General features: G+C 52.0%; 1 protein-coding gene across 3 annotated transcripts in view; it reads right to left on the reverse strand.

Moving 5' to 3' along the window:
• The window catches only part of TBC1D22A (TBC1 domain family member 22A), a 334472-nt gene that overhangs the window by 22412 nt on the left and 289137 nt on the right, over positions 1-22923 (reverse strand). For 2 of the 3 annotated variants that reach the window (XM_077914077.1, XM_077914074.1), the window contains one exon: positions 13360-13455. The exons of the other annotated variant lie outside the window; for it this stretch is intronic. In XM_077914077.1, coding sequence (XP_077770203.1) covers positions 13360-13455 — 96 coding nt within the window. The remainder of the gene's footprint in view (positions 1-13359; positions 13456-22923) is intronic. 3 annotated transcript variants of the gene reach the window in all.

The following is a 22923-nucleotide window of genomic DNA, read 5'->3' on the forward strand; positions in this document are numbered from 1 at the left end:
CAGGCTGGGGGCCCTGGGACAGCTGCCCTAGGACTTGTCCCAAGGACCTGCAGAGGCCGCACCCCTCACAAGCATATGTGCAGCCATCATCCACATCAAACATAGTTTTTAAATAAAAACACAGAAGGATTTTTGTGATTCTGCTTTGGAATTATTTCGCTGCCAGTGGCTTCAGGGGAAACCGGCTGTGGTTTCCAAGAAGTCCCGTGCACGCCCAGGGTGGGTCGTGAAGAAACGGATTCTAATCCACAGTCCGGGCTCAAGCGGCAGCAGGTCTGCATGATCGCGAGGCCGAACGGTTAGGGCGGTGCACAGGATGTTACCTGCTACAGACAGCACCTCAACACGTGCTCACGCCACTTTCTGGAGCCCAGTTTTTTCACGTCCCAAGAGTACACACAGCTTCCCGAGACCGTGGCAGCCGCCCAGCCCCAAGCTCACAAACAAACTGGGCCCTGAACGAGGCCAAATCTCCAGGTGAACTCAGCGTCCATCCCAGGGAGGTCAAGGGCTTGGTTCAAACTGAAACACAACCATGTGGTTATCTGAATATGTGTCACTTAGGGAACGTGGCATTTCTGCAAATGCCGAATATTCTCCTGCACACCTGACATACGGCACCATGCCTCCATCCATGGCCGACATTGATGGCCCATTGATGGACCATTGATGGCCCCCGACTAGGCTGTCAAGGAAGGGAGCAACCCCTCTCACAGAGTGCAGGACAAGAGCCATAGGCGACCAGGACAGCCAGGAGTCGGGCAGGCCTCCCAGGGAGGCCTGAGACCCTAGTCATGGGATGAGGCACAGAGGAAGGACGGCCACTCAGGTGGGTGAAGCAGGAGCCACAGGCCAGGAGGCTGCACACGCCCAGGCCAGATCATGGGAGGCCTTAGGGCAGAGCCATATTCTGTGGGCTTCATGGAGCCAGAGAGAGCTGGCTGCTGCCGAGCCTGCAGGGCGGTGGTGTGGCTCACCTGACAGCCTTGAGGACTCCCTGGTTGGGGTGGGGAGCATCCCAGGCCTCACCAACCAGGCTCTAGCAGGTGCTGTGACTGGCAGGGCAGTTGCACAGGGAGGGCCAAGCCCTGGCCTCCTCCAGCACAGGAGGCAGCCCTGCTGTGCCTGATGGGGCACCCCAGATGGGGAGGTACGAGGGCACAGCAAGATCTTCAACACAGGCAGGTAAGTGCTGCCCACTTCCCGGGAGACGGCCCTTCACGGGAGCTACTGGGATGAGTCAGTGAACGGTTCTCACAGGAACTAGGATGCCTGTTAACCGGGAGGCTGACAGAGGGGGCGTGGGGTGGAGCTGCGGCCACAGCCGTGCGTTAAGGGACTCCACGTGAGTGACACCTACACAGCCCCAATGAGGATGGGCGGGCAGCAGACGGTAGGAAAGCAGGTCTTTCTGCTGCAGAAAGTCTTTAAAGTTAAAAAATCAAGACACAGCTAGTTAGATTGGCAGAGATAAACACACTACTTAAAAGAGGCTGACAGTGGCCGCCTTCTGAGCTGGGAGGAGGTAGGGAGAAGGGCATTCGGTAAAAGGCCTCTTAGAACTTTCTGTCTTTAAAAAACAAACACATGAGGCACCTGGTGGCTCAGTTGGTTAAGCATTGGACTCTTGATCTCACTCAGGTGTTGATCTGGAGGTTGTGAGATCAAGCCCTGCGTTGGGCTGTGCAGTGGACATGGAGCCTACTTAAAATGAAATAAAATAAAAAATAAAAGTAAAAGTAAAGTAGAGTAAAAATCATGCACATGAATGGCTTTAATAAAAACCACCGTTAAAGGATGTGCTCAGAGCAAGAATACTCGGGAACGGTCCCACCCCACGCGTCTCCTCTCCCTTCCAGAAGCCTCTCTGCCGAGCTCATTACTCTGAATTGATGGAAATTCCATGTCATGAAGGGAAATTGCTGGAGCAAGATGCCATAATCCTCGGGCTCTCGGGGTCTCCACTGACGGCAGGGAGGGTCATGTAACTAAAAAGTCAACTCCATCTTACCGTGGGGCGTCAGGCTCATGCTAACCACCCGCCACTGCCGCCCAAGTGCCCAGAACGCGGAGGAACGTGCTGGCTGGGCTCATGCTTTCTCTCCAGGAGCCAGGGTGGGGGCTGGGAGCGGTCCGGGGTCTCGCAGGCTCAGGTGCCAGCAGCTCATCCCCACGAGGAAAGCGAAACTCACCGCAGAGAGAGATGATTTAATAAAAATAGAGATATGTCTGAGGACAGTCATGGGACAAAATCGATTTTCTCTAGTCTTGTGCAGACTCCCATTTCCCTCAAAAAACACCTGGTGAATTCTGATCACGGTGAGCAGGCCATGGTCAGGGGCTGGATGATGGCAGGCAGGACCCAGCGACAGCGACAGGGGACAGGACGGGATGGCACAGGACCCCAGCTCCCCCTCCCTCAGTCTTGCCAAGCTGGCCACCACCCCTGCGGGGCTCCCTCCAGAAGGAGGAGTGGGGAGCCATGGGGTGGACGGCGAGGCAGCAGGATGGGCAGGTGGGTGGGCAGGCAAGGGGAGGCCTGAGCCCCTTACTCAGGACCCGAGTCTAGCCTGCACAGCACGGGGTGGGAGGGCCGGGAAGCCCACCTGCCCCGGGGAGAACACCCACCAGGCACGTCCCTCAAGGCCCCATCACTCGACCGTCCCAGTGGAGGACCGCATGCCAGCTTTCTGACACCAGCAGTGCCACCTGCCCTCCCGATGGTGAGGGTGTGGCTCAGCCCCAGGGGACAGCCAAATGCCACACAAACAGGGCTTTCCTCTGCAACAGTGAAAGCACAAGGGGTCTTCCTGTGGAGAGAAATCCAAACAAATTCCATGGATGGCAAAGGAGAGTTTTCCTCACAACCATTTAAGCAAAAGTCCCTGTGTGCAATGAGAAAAGGGCCGGGTGTTCAGAGGTCAAAACAGAAGCAGTTCTTTCCCCCGCTTGGTTTTGTAAGAGATTCTGGGAGTGTGTGAGTGTGTGTGTGTGCATGCAAGCATGTGCGTGTGCAAAGCCGCTCCAAGCCCCCCTATGTCCATGACCTCTCCAGCAACCAGGGAGCTCAGATGGCGGAGTGCTCCCATCTCCCCCTACCGAGGAAGCTGAGGCCCGATGCTCAAAACCATCCCTTCGCTGTTCTGCCTCCCCTTCTGGGTGGGGATGGCTGCCTGGGCATGGCTCCACAGCACACACGGCCACACAAACCCCGCACAGACGCAAACACAAACCCTACACTACACACAGCCACACACCCTGCTGTATGTGGCCACACAAACCCTACACCACACAAATCTAGGCAAACCCACACAACAGCACAACCCTCACACCAGGCCACACTGCACCAGCCACACACACCCCACACCACTCTGTACACAGCCACGCAAACCCCACAGTTAAACACAGCAACCCGCGGGAGCACCTGACGGCACAATAATCCACTTAAAGATTAGTTTTCAATTGACCTAATTTTGTCTTTAAAATGTCTTGAAATGATAAAGAAGGAGAGAATTGATCTTTACTTTGGCATTTCGTGACATTTGCTGCTTCAAACGAACACTGGATGAAATACAAACCACATAGAACCATTAACCCACCGAAGGGCACTCGGCCCTGCAAGACTAGTCCGGTTTGACAAAGACGCGACACCCTGCCCAGGGGGCCATTGCTGGGATGGCCTGGGCAGGACGCTGCCCCGCGAACGAACCAGCTGTCAGCAGTGAGTGCACCAGTGCAGCAGGACAGTGATGGTCTCGTCCGAGGGGACACTGGAATGCCACATGAAGGTGTGCAGAGCCATGCTCGAGTTTCTCCCTGTCAGAAGGCAAACGCTCCTTCCGTCTGTACCACGCGCTGCACGCTGGGCAGAAGGCGGCGGCCCTCGTGGGGAGGAAAGGCAGCCAGAACATCCGCACTGACTCTGACCCCTCTGGCTTCGGGGCAAAGCGGAGAGCCGGGGCGGCCCATAGCAAAGCTAAGCGGAGGTGCTGTCCAGTCCTCCCAGAAGGCAGGCCCCCAGGGGACACTCCTCGGGCTCCTGGAGGGGCTAGGGCCTCGCGGTAATCGCTGCACGGCCCTCCCGGGGCGCGAGTACTGGACACGACAGCCCCTCCCAGGCGAGTGAGCGCGGCTTCCCTCCACCTGCTCCCACACGAAATGCAAAAGCCGCAGGTGACCGTCAGAGGCCGGAGTCCACACAGACAAGGCCTGAGCTAAGAGGCATTTGCTTTGAGACCTCTCGAAGCTGCGGCAGAGGGGAGCACACGGGCACCCACGTCTGAGGCTGGAGGACAGGCCGGTGGCGAGGTCACCTCCCCACGCTCCCACCCACAGGCCCTGCACAGTCTCCACGACGCTCGGGCTCTGGCTGCTGCTGCGTTTCCATCTTTTTAAGTCGGAGATGCCCCCCCAACACACACACACACACACACACACACACATACACACTTTTAATGTCTTTCCCAGCTGTTTCCTGACCACAGATCTCTGAAGTGTGCAGAGGCGCCTGTAGGGAGGCCTGCAGAGTGCAGGGCTGTACCCTTCGGGGCTTGGAGGTCATGCGCTGGAATTGGGCCCAGCCTGCATGCAGACCCTGCACGGTTACTAGAGATGACCTCATCCGAGCCGCTTCCACGGAAGGGGACAGATGAAGGGGCATAAAGCTCTGACCAATGAACAAATACAGATTCTGAGAGTAACCTACCGGCTGGCTGCACAGAGCAGTTCAAGAAACCCCCAGCAGCTTGGCCACAGGGAAGGGACGGTCCCAACAGCCCGTGTGCAGCCTGTGCCACTGTTGGGGGGGGGGAGGAGGTGGCTCCAGAGTCCACGCACCTTCCTCTTCATGCCACCTTCTGACCTTTCACCTCCTCCCCTCGGTTCTCCTTTTAGCAAGAACTCATCCCCCTCTCAATGCACACAGGAGCCTATGGGCACTGAGGGTCCTCAGAGGGCAGGACACGGTTGTGCGTGTGTGTGAGCTGAGAGGGACATGTGGGAGCACAGGGGATCCCACTACAGAAGGACACCTGCTGCGGCATCAAGGAAGGTCCCGGATCACGGAGGCCAGCGTCCCAGAGCACTGGCTCGCAGCCGGACACCTCACTGAGCGGTCTCACCTCCTCAACCTGGGAATTAACCCAAGGGAAAAAGCCAAGTTGACCACATACTGAGAGGATGTGGAAAATTTTTTAAAAGTTCATATAAGAAAATTAAAATATCTATAATTCCACTGACTAAAAACTAAGTGATGCTAACAGTGTCATTTGCTTCTGTTCAGTGTTTCCTCTGTGCATATGACACAAACAAAATCAGGATCATTTTTATATGTAAATGTGCATACAAATACACATATTTCACATATGTGTACAGCGGTAGATATGTTGTTACATACATAGCACGCAGATGTAGACTCTACACACACACATTTATATGTGGTTGTGTATTTGTGTGTATCTTGTATGTGCCTGCATATGGAGACCACGTGTGTGTGTGCATACGTGTGCACATGTAGCTGTGCGAGCACTGTGCACGCCCATGTGCGCATCCCACACATGCATGTAGATGAAACACACATCCACACACATAGACGTATGTACATATGTGAGCGTGAGATGTGTGTAATTCCAGATCTTGCTTTTCCCTCACACGGCAATCAGCTGGGAGCATTTCCCACATCAGTAACTATTCTCTGAAGACAGAATTTGGGGCAGTTATGGAATATTCTAACCAGCAAGTCCTATAACCTAGACAACTGTCCTCCTAACACTGGATATTCAGGGTATGGACAGTTTTCACAAAATTCTAAACCAGGGGAGTGACTGTGTCCAGGTAGGGCTTCTGACGTAAGTTACGAACAGCTCAACACCCCACAGGAGGAGGGAACACACCTGCACATGCCGGCTTCATCAGTGTTAAAGAACCGATGGTGTTAAAGAGCGCTGCTAATTGAGCAGGTAGCTTCTGTTTCACTTTCCAATTCTTGATTCAGGACTGGCCGAAACGTTCACGCTCACCAGACAGCTGCACGAGTCTTCCGCAGACTGGCTGCTCACCTCCCTCCACCAGGGATTCGCCGCAGCTCTGCCACTACCAACGTGGGCTACACCTGGATGCTGGGAGGCCTCTCCCGCATCCACCTGCTGCTAACTGCTGCTGGTGTTTGAGACACACAGATGTTTACGGCTGCAAGGTGGAGTCTACAATGGGTCACTCAAAGAGCTGGCATTTTCTCGGGTTAGGCACCTGGGATGCTCGCTGGCCACTGTAAATTAATGTTTTCATGTGAGGTGTTCTCCGACAAGGTAGTAGGAGCGGCAGTGGAGCCCGGATCCGGAACACCTTTCTCTCATTCCTGCTCCACTGAGAGCCAGTCTCAGGCCAGCAGGGGCCACGCACCCAGCTCTATCTGTTCTGGTTCATTTGCGAGGGTTCGGGGTTCCTCATGTCGGCAAAGGGTTTCTGATTCACCCCCACCTGCTCAGACACCTTTCCTCTCCACCCAGCAGGAAGGGGCACGGCCCTTGCCAGCAAACACCAGCACTGGTGCTAGCTCATCCCTGAAGAATCCATGCACCTAGAAAACCTGTTTTTACTGTCCCTACCATGTGTGTGTGCGCATGTGTGCACTGTATGGGGCAGGAGCAGGGGGACTTTGCTCACCCTGTATCCATCCTAACACAGAAACCGAAGTGTGCTCCGGATTGAGAGCGGACTGTCCCCAGCATCACCCACATACTGCTGCCTACTGACCACAGCTCGTCTTCAGTGAGTTAAGTAGTATTCTTTTATTTCTATTTTAGTAAGGGTAGAGTTGTTCTTTTCCTATTAAATGCAGGAAAAGCTACTATAGTTCTTAAGAGGTCATGTGATTTAACGCCACCGGCTTATCACTAGGACATCACGTCAGCAGTGAGAAGAGTTAGCACAGCAGACCCGGTTCTCAAGGGGCCTGGCTGCACAGTTGAGCCCTGGCTGGCATCTAGAACATGACTCTGGAGATAACCCCACTGGGTAAAGCTGGGGCTCCACGCCAGCCCGCAGACACTGTTCCTACAATGTTCGCAGTAAACACCAGCTTTCCTTTTGGGATCTGGAATCTTGGTGACCTGTCCCAGTAAAACCCTGGGCTCTGGGTGTCTACAAGGCTTCCCTGGACAGAGACGAGGCACCGCTCTGTGTAGACTCTGTGGGGAGGGTGTGAGGAGCTTGCACGCGGCTTCCCTTACACTGCCCCTGGGCACCATCCCCCCACGGACCCAGCTGCGCATCTCTGTGGTCGTGACAAATCTTAGCCATGAGCAGGACCATATGCTGAGGCTCGTGAGCCCTTCGAGGGAAGCCCTGCACAAGTGGGACCCCGACACAAACAGATTTATCAATAGTAAGCCACTTCAGAATTCCTGGGGAAAAATTGTTTTATGGACTATTTTTATTTAATTTATTAATGGGTTATATCTGCAGGTACTTTATTAAGGATATTTGTATTTCTACCACAAGTGAAACTAAATTCTAACTTTATGTTTATAGGTGCTGTCATTCATATTAATAAAAACCTATGTTTTTATTAATATTCATTAATGCCATCCCGGGTCAGGAGCTGGGCCAGGGCTGAGGGAGGCCAGTGAGCAGGGCTGAGACTGGTCCGACCGCACGGCATTTTCCACGGTCAGCTCCGTGTACAGACAGACACGCAGGGAACAGACTCAAGTCAATAATAATCCAGAGTGAGATGGGCCGACGTGAAGTAAGTGCCTGCGGGTGCAGCTCTGAGAAACACAGGCAAGTCTGCTCTTCTCTACATCACAGGTCACATGGCGACGGATTCTTTGAAAGTTTGAAAGAACTCACTGGAAAGACGGTTTCTGACCTCAGAACTGTATTAAAAGTAAGATTTTGGGGGCAGCCTGGGTGGCTCAGTGGTTTAGCGCCACCTTCAGCCCAGGGCGTGATCCTGGAGACCCGAGATCAAGTCCCACGTCAGGTCCCTGCAGGGAGCCTGCTTCTCCCCCTGCCTGTTTCTGCCTCTCTCTGTCTCTCATGAATAAATAAAATCTTAAAAAAAAAAAAAAAGTAAGATTTTTGAAAATATTGGAACTTAACCCAAAATTATGGGTCTGTTTAAAGGTTGTTGTTTGTTTTGTTTTAATTTCATCTTATGGAAATGCTGGCACTTTATATTCTCCCTAAATCTCTGCAGTCTCCATTCCCAAAACGCAGGAGGGTGCCTGTTTCCGCCCGTGTAGCTGGGTCCGCATGAAGGCCGGCCTGCTTCCCTGCCGTTTGTAAACACCTTCTAAGTGAGATGTTCTTTACTCATGAGTCCATTTTCTGACCCCTTCTTTTGTGTTTACTCACTAATTCCTTTACCACCTTTATCATATGTTGACTTCATTTTTCCATATCTAACTTCTTGAGTTAAAAGATTCGTATTTTTTAAATGTTTTTACATAACAAAAGTATGCTGACTGAGAATCTGTGTTCAAACCTAACAAGGGTCATGTCCCACATGTTCTTTTTTTTTTTTTAAGATTTATTTGTTATTTGAGAGAGAGCACGCACACAAGGATGAGCAGGGCAGGGGGCAGAGGGAGAGAGAGAATCGCCAGCAGACTCCCATTGAGCGCAGAGCCCGATGCAGGACTCAATCCCACGACCCTGTGATCAGGACCTGAGCTGAAACCAAGAGTCGGATGCTTGACCAACTGAGCCCCCCAGGAGACCCATGCCACACGTTCTTAAAAGCCATTCTATATTTATAGGACCACTTTCTTCCTGAGCAGCCTCCTTAATTTCTAAATGCCTGATTATTCAGTTTTAACTCTGTTAGGATCTCGCTGTAAACGATGATGCTCAGCGAACACACCCCACATTATTCTAGCTTCTCACACTTTGACATGTAGGCTGAGGTCAGATGATTCACTTTGTTAATGTTCCACAGAAACTCGCGATTTGAACAGCTAAAACTCCGCCCAGAGCTCTCAGGCCACCCCTGATTTCTGCACCCGGGTTCACAGTAACCTTTCATCCTGATCAGGTCCGCCACGTCTCCTACTACGCTTGCTTCATCTGAGTCTGTCTCTTTTAGAAAGTCTTAAATGCAAGTTTAACGTACAGACGGAAGAGCGCACACACCAAGACCTCGTGAAGGGGCACTGTGGCACGCTCCCAGAAGTTTGTGCCCCACGATGTGTAAGTGCAGAGGCGCCACTCGGGCCACCGTCTGACATCACTCCCTCTACTTTGTTGAATGGCTCCTCCTACGACCTGATGGGGACACGGCCAGCCCGGCTTCCTTCTGAGCCACCTGCCTGTGGCCGCCCCTTCGCCTGCATGTCGACGGCCCTTAGGTCCTGGCTGCCATCCTGAGTCTGCTCCCGCACCTCTCCCTCCTGGCTCCTTGCCCCAAGTCCATCCCGGTCCTCTTCCCCAAGTGCCTGGCCCTCAGACAGGGCCCCTGTTGGGTGCTGGGAAAGCCCAGGAGGACTCCTGGCTCTGTGCTTCTCAGGCTGTCTCCCAACGGCCATCCAACCCTCGGCGCCCCACCCCAGCTCCCCTCCACCCCGCACACTCAGCACCAGCTTCACTGACTTACTGCCTGTTGTAGGGCAGATTGTACAGCATAGGGTGGGTAGGGAGGGGCCTCTCCTGAGTTCCCTGCCAGGCTCTAGGCCGCTGTGACAGGCTCCAGCTCGGGCCCCATGGCCCCCGTCCCAAGCCCTGCACTGAGCTGTCAGCAGCCCCTCTGCTCATCTGTCACCCTCAGCCACCCCACACACATTGGGGAAACTGAGTCTGGGAACAGACAGCACAGGGCCCGGCCCAGAGGGAGGGCTCCAAGGGCCTCCATTGCACCACCGAGTGGCCGTCTCATAGGACCAGGAGTATCAGAGCAGAGGCCCTGCCAATGGGTGCTGCATTCCCCCTGGTCCTGCTGGTCCCAATCAGCCACCCACCACCCACAGGCACCAAGGTGCCAGGCGTCAGGCCAGCACCCCAAGGGCCTTCTCGTGCCACCTAGGAAGCAGGTGGGAGCTCTTGCCACAACGTGGGGCACAGAGCCAGGCCAGCTCACACTGAGCACCTCTCTCTGCATGCAGGGCTTCAGGCGACGGCCGCCCCAGCTGGTCCTGCCCTGTGCTCTCGGGCTCCCACTTCCAGACCTCTGCACTCCCAAGGATCCCACGGAAGGCCCAGGGCTCCACCGGAAATTCCACACTCTGCTCCCCAGAACTTCTTTACTTTCCTTACTCTGAAACACAAGGCACCAACACTGCCACCTCTTCTGAGTGTCTAAGGGACTCGCTCTCTTCAAAATCAAAACGATGCCAATTCCTGCATGGGGAGAATTTCCCGGTCTCACAGAGCACCTCAGTGTGCACGCTGCTTCCAGGCCGCAGTTCCAGGAGGCTGGCAGGACAGGAACAGCCCAGCTGGGTGCCACCCTCTCCGCCAAGCACCAGGATGGGCTTGCCAGGCCCCAGAGGCAGGGAAGGCTGGCTGTGACGGAGGACCAGCAGGCGGGGGCTGCTCAGGGCTGCCCTCGGACCCCAGGATCCTGGGGTACCAAACGAAGCAGCTTAGACTTTAGGGGATAAAGCAGATACAGTTTTAGAGTGGCTGACTTTCAACTATTTCGTGTGCTCTATGTATCAACCAGCCCAAGATGCCCGCGAAGCCAACACCCGAAGCTTTACCACACCTCCCATCAGTGAGAGGAGCACCTCAGAGGGAGCACGAAAAGCGTCACAGACAAGTCTGCAGCCCTGGAGCAGGGTGGGAGCCCTGGCAACAGGAGCCACACCAGGTCTCCGGCCACCGGATGCCCTGGGGCCAGTCCTTCATGGCTTATAGGACACATGTGCCTGACGCGGGGTGCAGAGGCACAGAGGTTCCCTCACCCACCCTCTGTGCCAGGAGCTCTCTTGCTGGGAAACACTCTGCCCCCCAGAGGCCCGGGAAGAGGCAGAGCCTGCCAGGTGCACCCCCAGGGAAGGGCCTTCCATCCAAAGACCCAACAAACCCTCGTTAGGAAAAGGCAGAAGGGGGAGAGAATCTGGGCTGTGAGCACTGAGGCTCAGACAGCTGGGCCTGGCGGAGATGGGCGTAGGCAGTCAGTGGGAGAGCCATGCTCTGGCGCCCGCAGGTGGGCAGGGAAACTGAGTCATCTGCAGGGTTGGGGTGAGCAGGATGGCTGGTCCTCCCAGACCAGTACAAAGCTCCTGGGCACTAGGGCTCAGGGCAGGAGTGAACGCACACTCCAGAAGGGGCCTCCCTCGGTCCACAGGGCCCAGCGCCCCCACGGCCCCAGGAGGTCCTGAGGACGTTCACAGAGCGGACACAACCAGACCTCCGGCCTAGGCAAGTCTCCAGGGAACTGAACCAAGGCGGCAAAGCCCATCACCCCCTCCCCGGCACCCGCAGCAGGGGGCCTGGTGGACACCAAAGTGTCTCCTAGCTCCTGGGAAGCCTTCGTCCTCGGGAAGGATTCTGTTCCTATGGAAATGACTTACAGCAATGCTCATCTCCCAAGGGGCAAGTGACAGGTCGGCACAGAGTGAGAACGAGGGCTTTTAGCCTTTTCCCTGGAACGTTCTCTGCTGGAGACTTGGGCTCTTGGTCTGGGTCACTCTGGCCATCTGCCCTGGATGCACTCACTGTCCTAAAATGTCACCATTGCAACCTCCATTTCCCCCCACACTCACCAGGGCCCCGGGGGCTCTTTGTTTCACTCCTGTTCTCCTATTTCCTCTCCCATTTGGTTCAGGCCTCCACAACACCCTGCCGTGTTTGTACCATGCGCGCCATCCAACCCCCTGCCCCTGAAGCCCCGGCTCCTCCCCTGCTCCCCACGCTAATCTCAAGCTCCTGAGCAGGACTCTGGGAAGGCTGGCAACCCACTTTAGGCAGCTGCCCAGGCCTATCTTCTGACCAGCACCAGGCATTGTCTCCAGCCAAAGAGCAAACACACAGGCTTCTAGAAACAGTGGTAAAATGTGGTGGCTAATGAACAGTGGGACTTGGCATCACAACTCCCAAGCCGCCAGGATCGCCGCTGCCTGGGGTCACCTGCCACACGGTCCCCTCACGTGGGCTCTGTGTGAGGAGTGGGAAGACGGGCAGCCCAGAAGGGCCAGGGGCAAGGCCGGCCGGGCACCCCCAGACCAGGGGGGGATCACAGCCCTGTGTCAGCCCCTTCGTGGTGCCTGGCACATTTCCCATGACCTGAGTCACCCCCTGGGAAGAGGGTCCTGGGGGCACTGTCCCTCTCTGGGGAGAGGGAAGACACAGAGGGCAGAGTGGCCAAGCCCCTCATGCAAGGTCTCTCCCCCGAGCAGACCTGAGGTGCCCACCCTCAGGCACGTGTGGCTCAGGGCCACCCAGGGCTGGGGGGCAAGAGTGGTTTCTGGGGCAGTGAGGAGCCTCATGTGCAGCACCCCACAGTCACAACCTCCCATCGCCCCCGAGTTCCATCACACCAGGTGGAGCCAGGAGGGAGCCAGTGAGGATCCTGGTCATCTGCTCTCACCTGGAGAACCTGGGGAGTCAGCCTAAGCACAGGGGCATGTGCAGGCCAAGGTCACACCATGGCTAGCCACGGTGCCCCAGGGAAGCTGGGCCCTTCTCCCTCAAATAAACAGCCAGCTGTCCTGGGCCCGTGTCTGGCTCAGCCAGCAGTGTCCTCCCAAACCTCCCATACGGAGCCAGGGAGCCACAAGGCTGAGCAGACTGCTGTGACCCAGGGCCATCGGGTCCCTCACTTAAAAGCCACAGAATGAAGTAGCCAGAGTGACCCCCGGCCAGGTGGGGCAGAGCCTGGTCCCTGGTCCCCACGCTGGTGTTCTCTTCAGTGTAGCTGGGAGGCCTCAGCTTCCCAGGTCACTGGGCAGAAGGCCCCAGGCACCTGGGGCCACAGTGGCTAGCACCCAGTGGAGGGGTCAACACCGCCCCTGGTTCTCGGGCCACCACGTGGAGGCCCACTTGGGGTAGGGACGGGACAGGCTGGCACTCCGCCCCACAGAGCCCCAGTCGAGCACTGAGCTGATGAGTGGGTGCCAGTGTGGCTCTCCACTAAGTCGTGGAGGCAAGTGGCCCAGAAAGGCTAAGCGACCCACCTGAGTCACACAGCTGTCAGGTGGCCAGGCGCCCTGGCCGTCGGCTCATGGGCCAGCACCTCCCCTGGCGCATCACAGCCCCGCAGCCACCCCCGGTGGCACAGCTCACACCTGGCGAGCATGGCCTGCGCGTTCCTGGGTTTGCCGAGGTTCCAGGAGATAAGGCTCCCAGCCCGGGCTCGGAAGCCCTGGATGACAGCGGAGAAAATGAAGCACAGACCCTTCTGAGGAGGCATTTACTTACCTGGAAATCCTTTTCTTCCAGAATTTCCTTCCTCCATCTCACCAGGAAAGCAGCGCAGACGTACAAGTGGAAGTGAGAGAAGCCCTCGGGTTCCGACTGCAGGAGAGAACACAGGGGCCGTGAGCACGCCTGCAGGACTGCGCGGCCACCAGCGGTCAGAGCCCCAGGAGGGCGCAGACAGCCCAAGCATGCGTGACTTGTTCTTGCCCCCTTAACATAAATCCAGGCTTCTGATTGAAGAGGATGTGAGCAGGCTGTTCCTCTGCGTCTCCTGCACGGGTGACAGCCAGCAGTAATGAGGGCAGACCCGTGAGCGCACCTTCTGTGCCACGACCCGGGGTGGACACCTGCCCACAGAGGCCGGGTCACTGGCCGGGGCCAAACTGTGGTCCTTGCTCCCCCGAGGGCGCCCCCAGGGAAGTGAAGCCAACGGAAGTGGTGGGCTGGCGTAGTGTAGGGGGGCTCCATGCACCTGCTCCTACCCCACCGCTCCTCAGCAGGCCAACGCCCCCTTCCCACCGGGGGTTCAGCTCACCCCCTCTTCAGGGCCCCCCGCCTCCCATGCCTGGCCTTAGTTCAGGCGCATATCACCAACTCCTGAAACCTGGCTTTTCCCATCCTCATACAACAGAATTGGGTTACAAATCAGTAACCAAAGAAAGCTAAAAAGTCCCAAACAAATTTAAAATGAACCACATATGTTTATAGATTTTAAAAACATGCTAATAAGTAAGCTACGGTTCAGACAAGTAAATCATAAAATGAGGCAGAAAATTCTTAGAATTCACAGAGAGTGAAGAGATTATTCAGCTGCAAAACGCAGCTACAGTAGGGCTCACAGAAGAAAGTCCACAGCTTCAAATGCTTGCTTGTGTTGAAAATGAAATATAAATATGGTATTAGTCTCCAGTAGGATCCAGCCACAAGGGCAGCAGGGATTCAAAGAAAGCTGGGGCAGTATGAACGCGTTTGAAAACTCAGATGACAAATTCTTAGAGAAAGAAAAATTTTCGGGGATGCCTGGGTGGCTCAGTGGTTTAGTGCCTGCCTTCAGCCTAGGGTGTGATCCTAGAGTCTCAGGATCTAGTCCCACATCCGGCTCCCTGCATGGAGCCTGCTTCTCCCTCTGCCTGTGTCTCTGCCTCTCTCTCTCATGAATAAATAAATAAAATCTTAAAAAAGAAAAAAAATAAAAATTTTCAAAAATTGTGAAAAAGTCTGAGGAGTTTAAAATCTGAATCAGGAATCCACATATTCCCACAAGGAAAACAGCAGGCCCAGGCTGTTTTCCAGGGGATGCCAAGCAAGTGTGCCAAGGGGGGCAGATGTCCTAGTCTGATAGGAGTCTGAGCGTGGAAACAGGGAGAAAGAGGCAGGCACAGACTTCCTGCTTAACCTGGACACAGGGGCAGTTCAAGAAAGGACGAGAGGCCAGTCTCAACAACATGGATGTGGAAATGCTCTAAATGAAAGATGAGCGAACGGGACCTAACTGCAATGAAAAAACATAATACACTGTGACCAGATTGAGGTTATCTGGGAACGCAAGGTTGACAAGGCATAAGGACCTGAGTATACAGATGTCACTCATCCCATGAACAGATGAAACGGAAACGATCTTATCACCTCCACCAGTGATAAGCATCTGACGAAGTTCCATAAATACCCACAGCAAGGACTCTAGTGAATTAGGGCAAGTGCTCTAACCTGCTCTGTGTTATTATTTACCCAAAAGACTTAGGGGAAAGCGGGCTTCATTATCGGGGCTGAAGTGTGCAAAGCAGGGGTCCCTGCTAGGTAAGGCTGTGTGGGAGGGTCGTGCCTACACCGTCAGCACTTCTCGGAATGCAGTGAAGTCAGACTCCAGCTCCAGTGTCTCTCCTTCCCTCCTCCCTAGCACTCCACACTCAGCCCTCCTGCCTGCCGGGGACCTCCACGTCTTGTGTGGTAAGAGAATGTGATTTAGGGGGCGCCTGGGGGGCTCAGTCAGTTAAGCATCTGACTCTCGGTATGGGCTCAGGGTCATGGGATGGAGCCTGAGTCTGTTTAAGATTCTCTCTCTCCCTCTGCTCCCCACCAACCCAGTGCGCTCCCTCACTAGCGCTGTCACTCTCTTTCAAATAAATAAATAAATCTTTACAAAGAGAATGTGATTTAGATGATGCTGATTCTTTTGTTTGTTTAGACTTTTTGGAGTAGAAGACAATTAGCTTCCACAAATGCCCCATTAGGTAGCACAGTTAGAGATCAAACGCACCCTGGAGCCAGAGAGTGCCTAGGTTTGAGCCCTGGTTCTGCCACTTATTAGCTATGTGATCAAGACAAAGTATCTGGCCTCCTCGTGCCTCAGTTTCCCCATCTGTGAAATATTACGAAGATTAAGTAAATTAAACAATGTAAAGTACGTAGGATAATGCCTGGAACACAGTAAATAGTATGCAAATGGCAGCTATTGTCACCAGGTGTGTGTTAAAACAGTATATATTCTGGAGTCCTTGGATACAATATCCTATATGTGTCCATTAGGTATATTTAATCAATAGTGTTGCTCAGATCTCCTATAAATCCTTATAGACTCTGTCTCTTTGTGAGCTATTAACAAGAGAAGTGTGTTAAAAAATCCCATTACAACAGTGCATTTGATTTCTCCTTACAGTTCTGCCGATCTTTGGTTTATATATTTGGAAACTATGTTATTACATGCATACAAATTTTAAATTATTTTATCTTCCTGGTGTAGTGAACATCATGAATATACATGATCTCCTTTATCTCAAGTAATGATTTTGCCTTAAAGACTTTTGGAAGGGGGGGCCAAGGATATGATATAACCATAACTACTTTCAACTTTTGTTGGGTTCGTTTATCTTAAGCAGCTCTTTTTGAGATACAACTGACATACAATAAATTTACATATTGAAAGTATATAATTGCCTAGGTTTTGATATATGTCTACACCTGCGGAACACTTCCTCTACTTCTGTACAGAGAGGACCTATGACGTGTGCTTTTGTCCAGCTACCTTCACTGAGCATTATTACTTTGCGACTCAGCCGTGTTGCTGCATGGCCACCGCCTGTGACTGCTCAGTAATATTTCATTGCTACCTGTGAGTGCTTGTTCACCAGAGCTGCTTGCCTGTTGACAGACACGGAGTTGTTTTGGGTTTGGGGCCACGACAAATTCAGCTGCTGTGAATGTCTGTGTATCAGTCTTTGTATGGTTATATGCCCTTACTTTTGTGGGATAAATACCGAGGAGCAGAAAGCTCATCACATGGTAGCAGTACTTCAACTTCGAAGACCCTGCCCAACTATCCGCAAGGTAACTGCACCACTGGACATTTCCACCAGCAGCAGAGGGAGTTCCTGTTATCACTCCATGGCCAATAGATGAAACGGTCAGTGTTTTTAATATTAGCCACTCTCGTGGGCAAGTGGTAGGATCTCACTGTGGTGTTAATTTACATATTTATATTCCTCTAATGACTAATGATTTTCAACATCTTGAATGTACTTACAGACATTCTTGATGGAGTGTCTGTTCAGCTTTTTTCCCTGGGTCGTTTGTTTCTATTGTTGAGATTTGAGCAACTTTCTGGATACTCTAAATACAAGTCTTTGATCAGCAACGTGCTTTACAAACACTTCTCTCTGCCTATAACGTATCTTTTATCCTCTTGACAATGACTCTTGAAGAGCATGAATTTTAAAGTTTGATGACGTTCAATCTATCGCTTTGTTCTTTTATGGATATTGCTTTTGGTGTCATTTCTAAGAAATCTCTACCTAACCTAAGGGCGTAAAGGTTTTCTCCTGAAATAGTTTTAAGCTTTACATTTAGTTCTGTGATACATTTTGAATTATGTTATACGAAAAAAAATGTTATAAAAATGTTATACATTTTGTATATGGTGTATGGTAGCGGTTGAAGTTCATTTCTAAACACACGGATATCCAACTGCTCCAGGATTTGTTGAAGACTATCCTTTCTCTGCTGAGTTAACAACCAGGTAGTGCTAGTCTTCTAGTTTTGTTCTTTGTCAAAGTTGATTTGTCTATTCTAAGTGTTTTGCACGTCCATAAAAATTTTAAAGCCAGTCTGTCAATTTCTCCAAAAAGCTTGCTGGGATTTTACTGGAGTTGCACTGAATGTATAGATCAATTTGGGGGAATCGTATCTTAACAGCATTGAGTGCCCTGACTCATGAACATGGTATAGCTTACCACTGACTTAGGTCTTCTTTAATTATTTGCAGCAATGTTTTATAGTTTTCAGGGTACAAGTCGGTTGCATCTTTTGTTAGATCTTCTCAAAGCAGCTTATATTTTGACACAATTAAACTAGTGTTTTGAACAAAAATAAAGTTGATTAAAGACTTCAATGTGACAGCTAAAACCATAAAATTCCTAGAAAAAAACATACGCAGTAATCTCTTTGACACCAGCCATAAAAACATTTTTTCTGGACATGTCTCCTCTGGCAAGGGAAACAAAAGCAAAATTAAACTATTGAGACTACACCAAAATAAAAAGCTTCTGCACAGCAAAGGAAACCATTCACAAAACAAAAAGGCAGCCTACTGAATGGAAGAAGATATTTGCAAATGACACATCTGATAAGAGGTTAACATCCAAATTATATAAAGAACTTACACAACTCAACACCAAAAACACTGTTAATTGTACTTGAAGTTTAAAAAATACTAAGTTAAATTTTAAAATAAAAATGGTAACTTTAAAAACTTTAATTTCTGATTGTTTGTTGCTAGTTGCTGAGATAGAATTTGCCTGGAGCATTTTCTTCATCCTTTAATTGTACTCTTCCTGTGTCATGAAATTTCTCTTATAACTACTACAATATTGGATTTTTAAAAATCCAGACATGGTCCCTATGGAGTTGAGTTCCTGCTGACTGTGATTCCTGATATATTCAGAGTAATTCTCATTCTTTTACTTTCAAATTTATAATTATTTCACTTTTTGTATTATTTTCCTTTCTTGTTTATAACTAGACTGATTTACTTTTCCCCCTTATCCTGATTTACTTTTCCCCCTTATCCTAAAGCCCTACACTAACTATTCTGGAAGTTACTGAATTGTTTCTATTATTTAGTTATTCTATAAATGTTAACATGCATGTTTAACTTAGGGTCTAAGATTAATCATCTTTATTACCTTCCCAAACAACACAGAGGTGAGGAGTATCTTCATTCCAGGCATACCAAAGATGCACACAGATCTTATGTTCCCTAGTGAGATGCTAATATTGGCCAAGATCTTAGTTCTATCTTTGTTTTTTAACATTACAAATTCGGATACTCTCTTTTTTTTTTTTTAAGATTTTTATTTCTTTATTTGGGGGGGGGGGCATGAGCAGGGGGCAGTGACAGAGGCAGAGGGAGAAGCAGCCTCCCCACTGAGCAGGGAGCCCAAAGCGGGACTCGTCCCAGGAACTGGGATCACGACCTGAGCCAAAGGCAGATGCTTCACCAACTGAGACCCAGGTGCTCATCAGACACTTTTTTTTTTTTTTTAATCAGACACTCTTCTTATCGTTGTTTCATACATCAGTGCTTAGAGCTACTCACAACTTCACCTTTTCCTGATGATTCCTTTCCTAGACCTTTCTTCTGAAATCAGAAATGGAACCTTTAGCAGCTCCTTCAGTGAGAGGGTCTTTGGGCAGCAGACCCTCTCAGTATTCCTGTCTAAAAAGTGTCTTTATGTCCTTCTCTCTCCTGGAAGGTAGTTTTGCTGGATACACGAGGCCACATTGGCTCTCATTTTTTTTTTATTTTTTTTTTTTAATTTATTTATGATAGTTACACAGAGAGAGAGAGAGGCAGAGACACAGGCAGAGGGAGAAGCAGGCTCCATGCACCGGGAGCCCGATGTGGGATTCGATCCCGGGTCTCCAGGATCGCGCCCTGGGCCAAAGGCAGGCGCCAAACCGCTGCGCCACCCAGGGATCCCATGGCTCTCATTTTTAAAGAGGTTATGGCACCATCTTCTGGCCTCCACTGTTTAACGCTCCATCTGCCGTCCTCCCTGCACAAGACACCTAACTTTTCCTCCACCTGCCTTGCAGGTACTCGGTGTTGGGTGCTCTGTCATTTCCATACACTGTCTGTCCCACCAGGGATCTCTCGGGCACCCTGAGTTCTCAGAGGAGGGCGCTTCCATCAATCTGGGAGACATCATCACTCATCCCTCCGCATTCTCTTTCATTCCTCAGAGCCTGGATTGGGTAGAGTTGAGGCCTTTTCTCTAGTCTCTATTTCGCCAAAGTTCTGTCTCCTGGGAGAGGTACTTTCTAGGCGTCCCTCTTCTAGCTCATTAGTCAGCTCTCCGATGTATCACAATTCCTGGGCATCACATCCAATAAATTTGAAACCAGTCTCTTTTCTCACACCTGCCCCAGAAATTGTGATCATTTCCTTTCCGTTGTGCTTGTGTTTAGTATGCTCCTCTCCTTGATCTTAAGCCCAGTGAGCTTATTGTCTGGCTCATCTCCGATAACCCTACAGTCCGTGAGGTCTCTCTGTAGTTTGTTTTCTCTGCGGATTCTTGCTCCCTGTGGCCTGCTTCCTTGTTCTTTAGTGGGATTCCCCCTCTGGACCTTATGTTCCTTGGAACTTTCAACTGCTGGAATTCTTTGAAGCTTGCATCAAACATGATTTTCTTCAGGGGAAAAAACTGTATTTACTTCTACCTGAATCTAAGCACACTATTAGCCAAAGACTACTTTCAACTAAATTTTCAGCTTGAAATTTTTTAGGATAAGTAGGTCATGTACATTAGGGTTCCAAACCCATATGAATCCAGGACTGTGGTAGCATCTCTAAGGGGAAGCATTTTCATTCCTTTTCCTTTAACTTCCAGGGCCAAAGCCAAGAAAGGCAAACACCAGCACCCGCTTGGTGTCTGGACGGTCCCCAGGGTTTGTCTCCCACCCGTGGCTCGCTCCAACATAGTTATAGACCCTAAAAATTAATTGGCTGATTCCCGGTGGGCACCTGCTTTGATGTTGCCCCCCCTTCTCTCTCTAGACTTACATTTTCTTATGATTCCTGACCAATGACAGTATCCTTTCCTTTGTGCTTATGTCTCTAAAGAGCACACAGGCGTCCTTCAGTGTATTCTGGGACACCAAGTTCACCACGCTGCCAGAATGAGCGGCTCTGCCCTATTGGTTTTCTTCAAATCAAAGGGACTATTAGCATTTAAAACTTCTGTGTTAGAACTGAAGCCAACTAACACTTCCAACTTGGTAAAACGCTGCAAGGGGGCCTGTAACACCCACAGCACTGACCTCTCGGTTCGCAGTTGGGTCCCTGCAGCCACCTGCACCCTATAACCAGGATGCCCTCTCCATGGACTCTTGGCTCATCATGGTATTATTCCTAAATGTCCACTGCCTTTAGGAGAACATCCAAACTACTTAACGTGACACAATCCTCTGACATCAGGGGCCCTACCCCCACTTCCCACCTGACATTAGACCCTCTCAATCTCCTCTAAAACGCCAGACCCTTCTAGCCTCACCTCCGCTTTTTTCCCCGCTGCCACTCCCCCCGCAGCTAATACTTCCTGAGTTTCTCAGCCACAGAAACAGTATTCATCCCTCAAGGTCTTTCCTGTGCCTCCCAGGAGCCCGGCCAGCTGTCTGCTGCGGCGCCTGCCACGCTGCGACCCTCGAGGCTCACCTGTCCTTTCTCCCACCACCCTGGGAGCCTCTCCTTTCCTGACCGCCTATCCTTCCCCAGCCCTGTCCCAAGCCCCACAGCAGGAGCAAAGACTGAAGTCACACACACCCAAGCCTACTCACCTGGGTGCACAAGGGAAATGGGCAGGCGTGACTCTGAGAACAAATGTAAAGACACGTGCCTTTCTCTTTGCAGAGACTGAAGGTGACCAAGCAGAAAACAGGGCCCTAAGGCCTTTGGGGAAGCAGCCCTGGCGGCTCAAGACTGCTGATTAGTATTGCAAAGGCTGAGGAAAGAAAGTCTCCAGGAGTATTTAGGGATGTTCCCGAACGATGACTTCTCTAAGGAACCCTGTTTACACTTTTAATTTGATTAGGGGCCTTTGATTGAAGGGCATGCCTCAGTCAGCCTGAGCCCTGCCCTAGGCCTGCCCTGGTGCCAGCCCTCGCTGGGACTCACAGGCTGGCTGGCCGGGTGAGCCACTGCCCCACGAGACACCCCTGGGGGTGAGCAGGATGCTGAATGAGCCACACTTCCGAAGGCACACACCACTAGGGGAAAACGGGGTTTTACAATGTCACTTAAATGGATTATTTGTCTTTGATGACTTGGTAAATTATCGTAAAACAGCAAGTTAATAAATAAAAAAATTCATATCATAATGGAAAAAAGGGAAAAAAGAAAAAAAAAAAAAGAAAAAAGGCTTCTGCTTTAATGAAGCTTAACTCGGACAGTAAGTACCAGCAGCCACACGGGGCATCGTCAAGAGGCTGGGTCTCAGAGGCGGTGGCCCACTGCTCACCCCGGCCCCCGCCGGCCCCACTCAGCATGGAGGGACCAAGGGACGCCCACCATCTTCCATCTTCGGGGTCTGGTACAGCCAAACAGGCCCTTCCTGACTGGTGCAAAGTCAGCCAGGTTGACAGGCATTTCCAAAGGAGAAACAGAGCTCTGGAGGGAAGAGGAGGTGACTTTGACGGCACCCCTGGTGCATGTGGCAGGTGGGGGGCTAGGTGACCAGGGTGCCATCCACAGGGAAGCACACCACTGGGGGCTGGGAAGGTGTCCCCCCCGGTGCCCTGGGGGAACTAGGTGAGTGGGGACAGGCCACCTGCGGGGTCACAGCCCCTCTCTACTGCCATGTCAGCCTGCACCAGCTCCTGTCCCACCTCCTCTGGGGCCCGTGCTCCTGCCTGCCCTGCCACACCTCCCAGCCCAGGGCCCAGCCTGCCGCGGCAGAGCCTGGGAGCTCAGCTCATGGCTCCCCTCCTACAGATGGGAAGACACACAGGGACCTCGAGCAACTTGCCCAGGTCATCATGCAGGACTGCAGATGGTGAGCCGCCTGCGAGCAGCACCCCTGACAACAGGGGTCACCATTGGGAACCATCCTGCCCTCATGACATCAGCTCTTGTTTCGGTTGGCAGGGGTGGTGCTGGGTGGCGCCCTCCCGCCGGGCTCACATGGTCCACCAGCCACCAGGCGCTCCACCACCTGACCCCACTCTTTCTGCACACCCCACACACCTTCCCACCCTCTCCAACACTTCCCTCCCATCTGGAAATGAGCTCACATGGGACCGTGACCGGCCGGCCTCTCTTCCTGTGGCTTTTCCTCCCAGCAGCCTTCGAAGCTCTCAGCGACAGGGCACACGTTTTACTGTCTTGACACCCTGCACAGCACAGCACAGAGTCTGCGGCAGGACTCCTGGTTTCTCAAAGCAGAACTCCCACCTCTGCAGGGGCCCTGGCAACGCTGCCCCGTGACCGGCCGGGTAAGCAAGGGCTTTGCCCCGGAGCGCTACGCTGCGAGAACAGGGACTGAAGATGTTCACCTCCAGGAAGCCTCCAGCACA

The sequence above is a fragment of the Canis aureus genome, chromosome 11 (assembly GCF_053574225.1).
Source record: "Canis aureus isolate CA01 chromosome 11, VMU_Caureus_v.1.0, whole genome shotgun sequence".
NCBI lineage: Eukaryota > Metazoa > Chordata > Mammalia > Carnivora > Canidae > Canis > Canis aureus.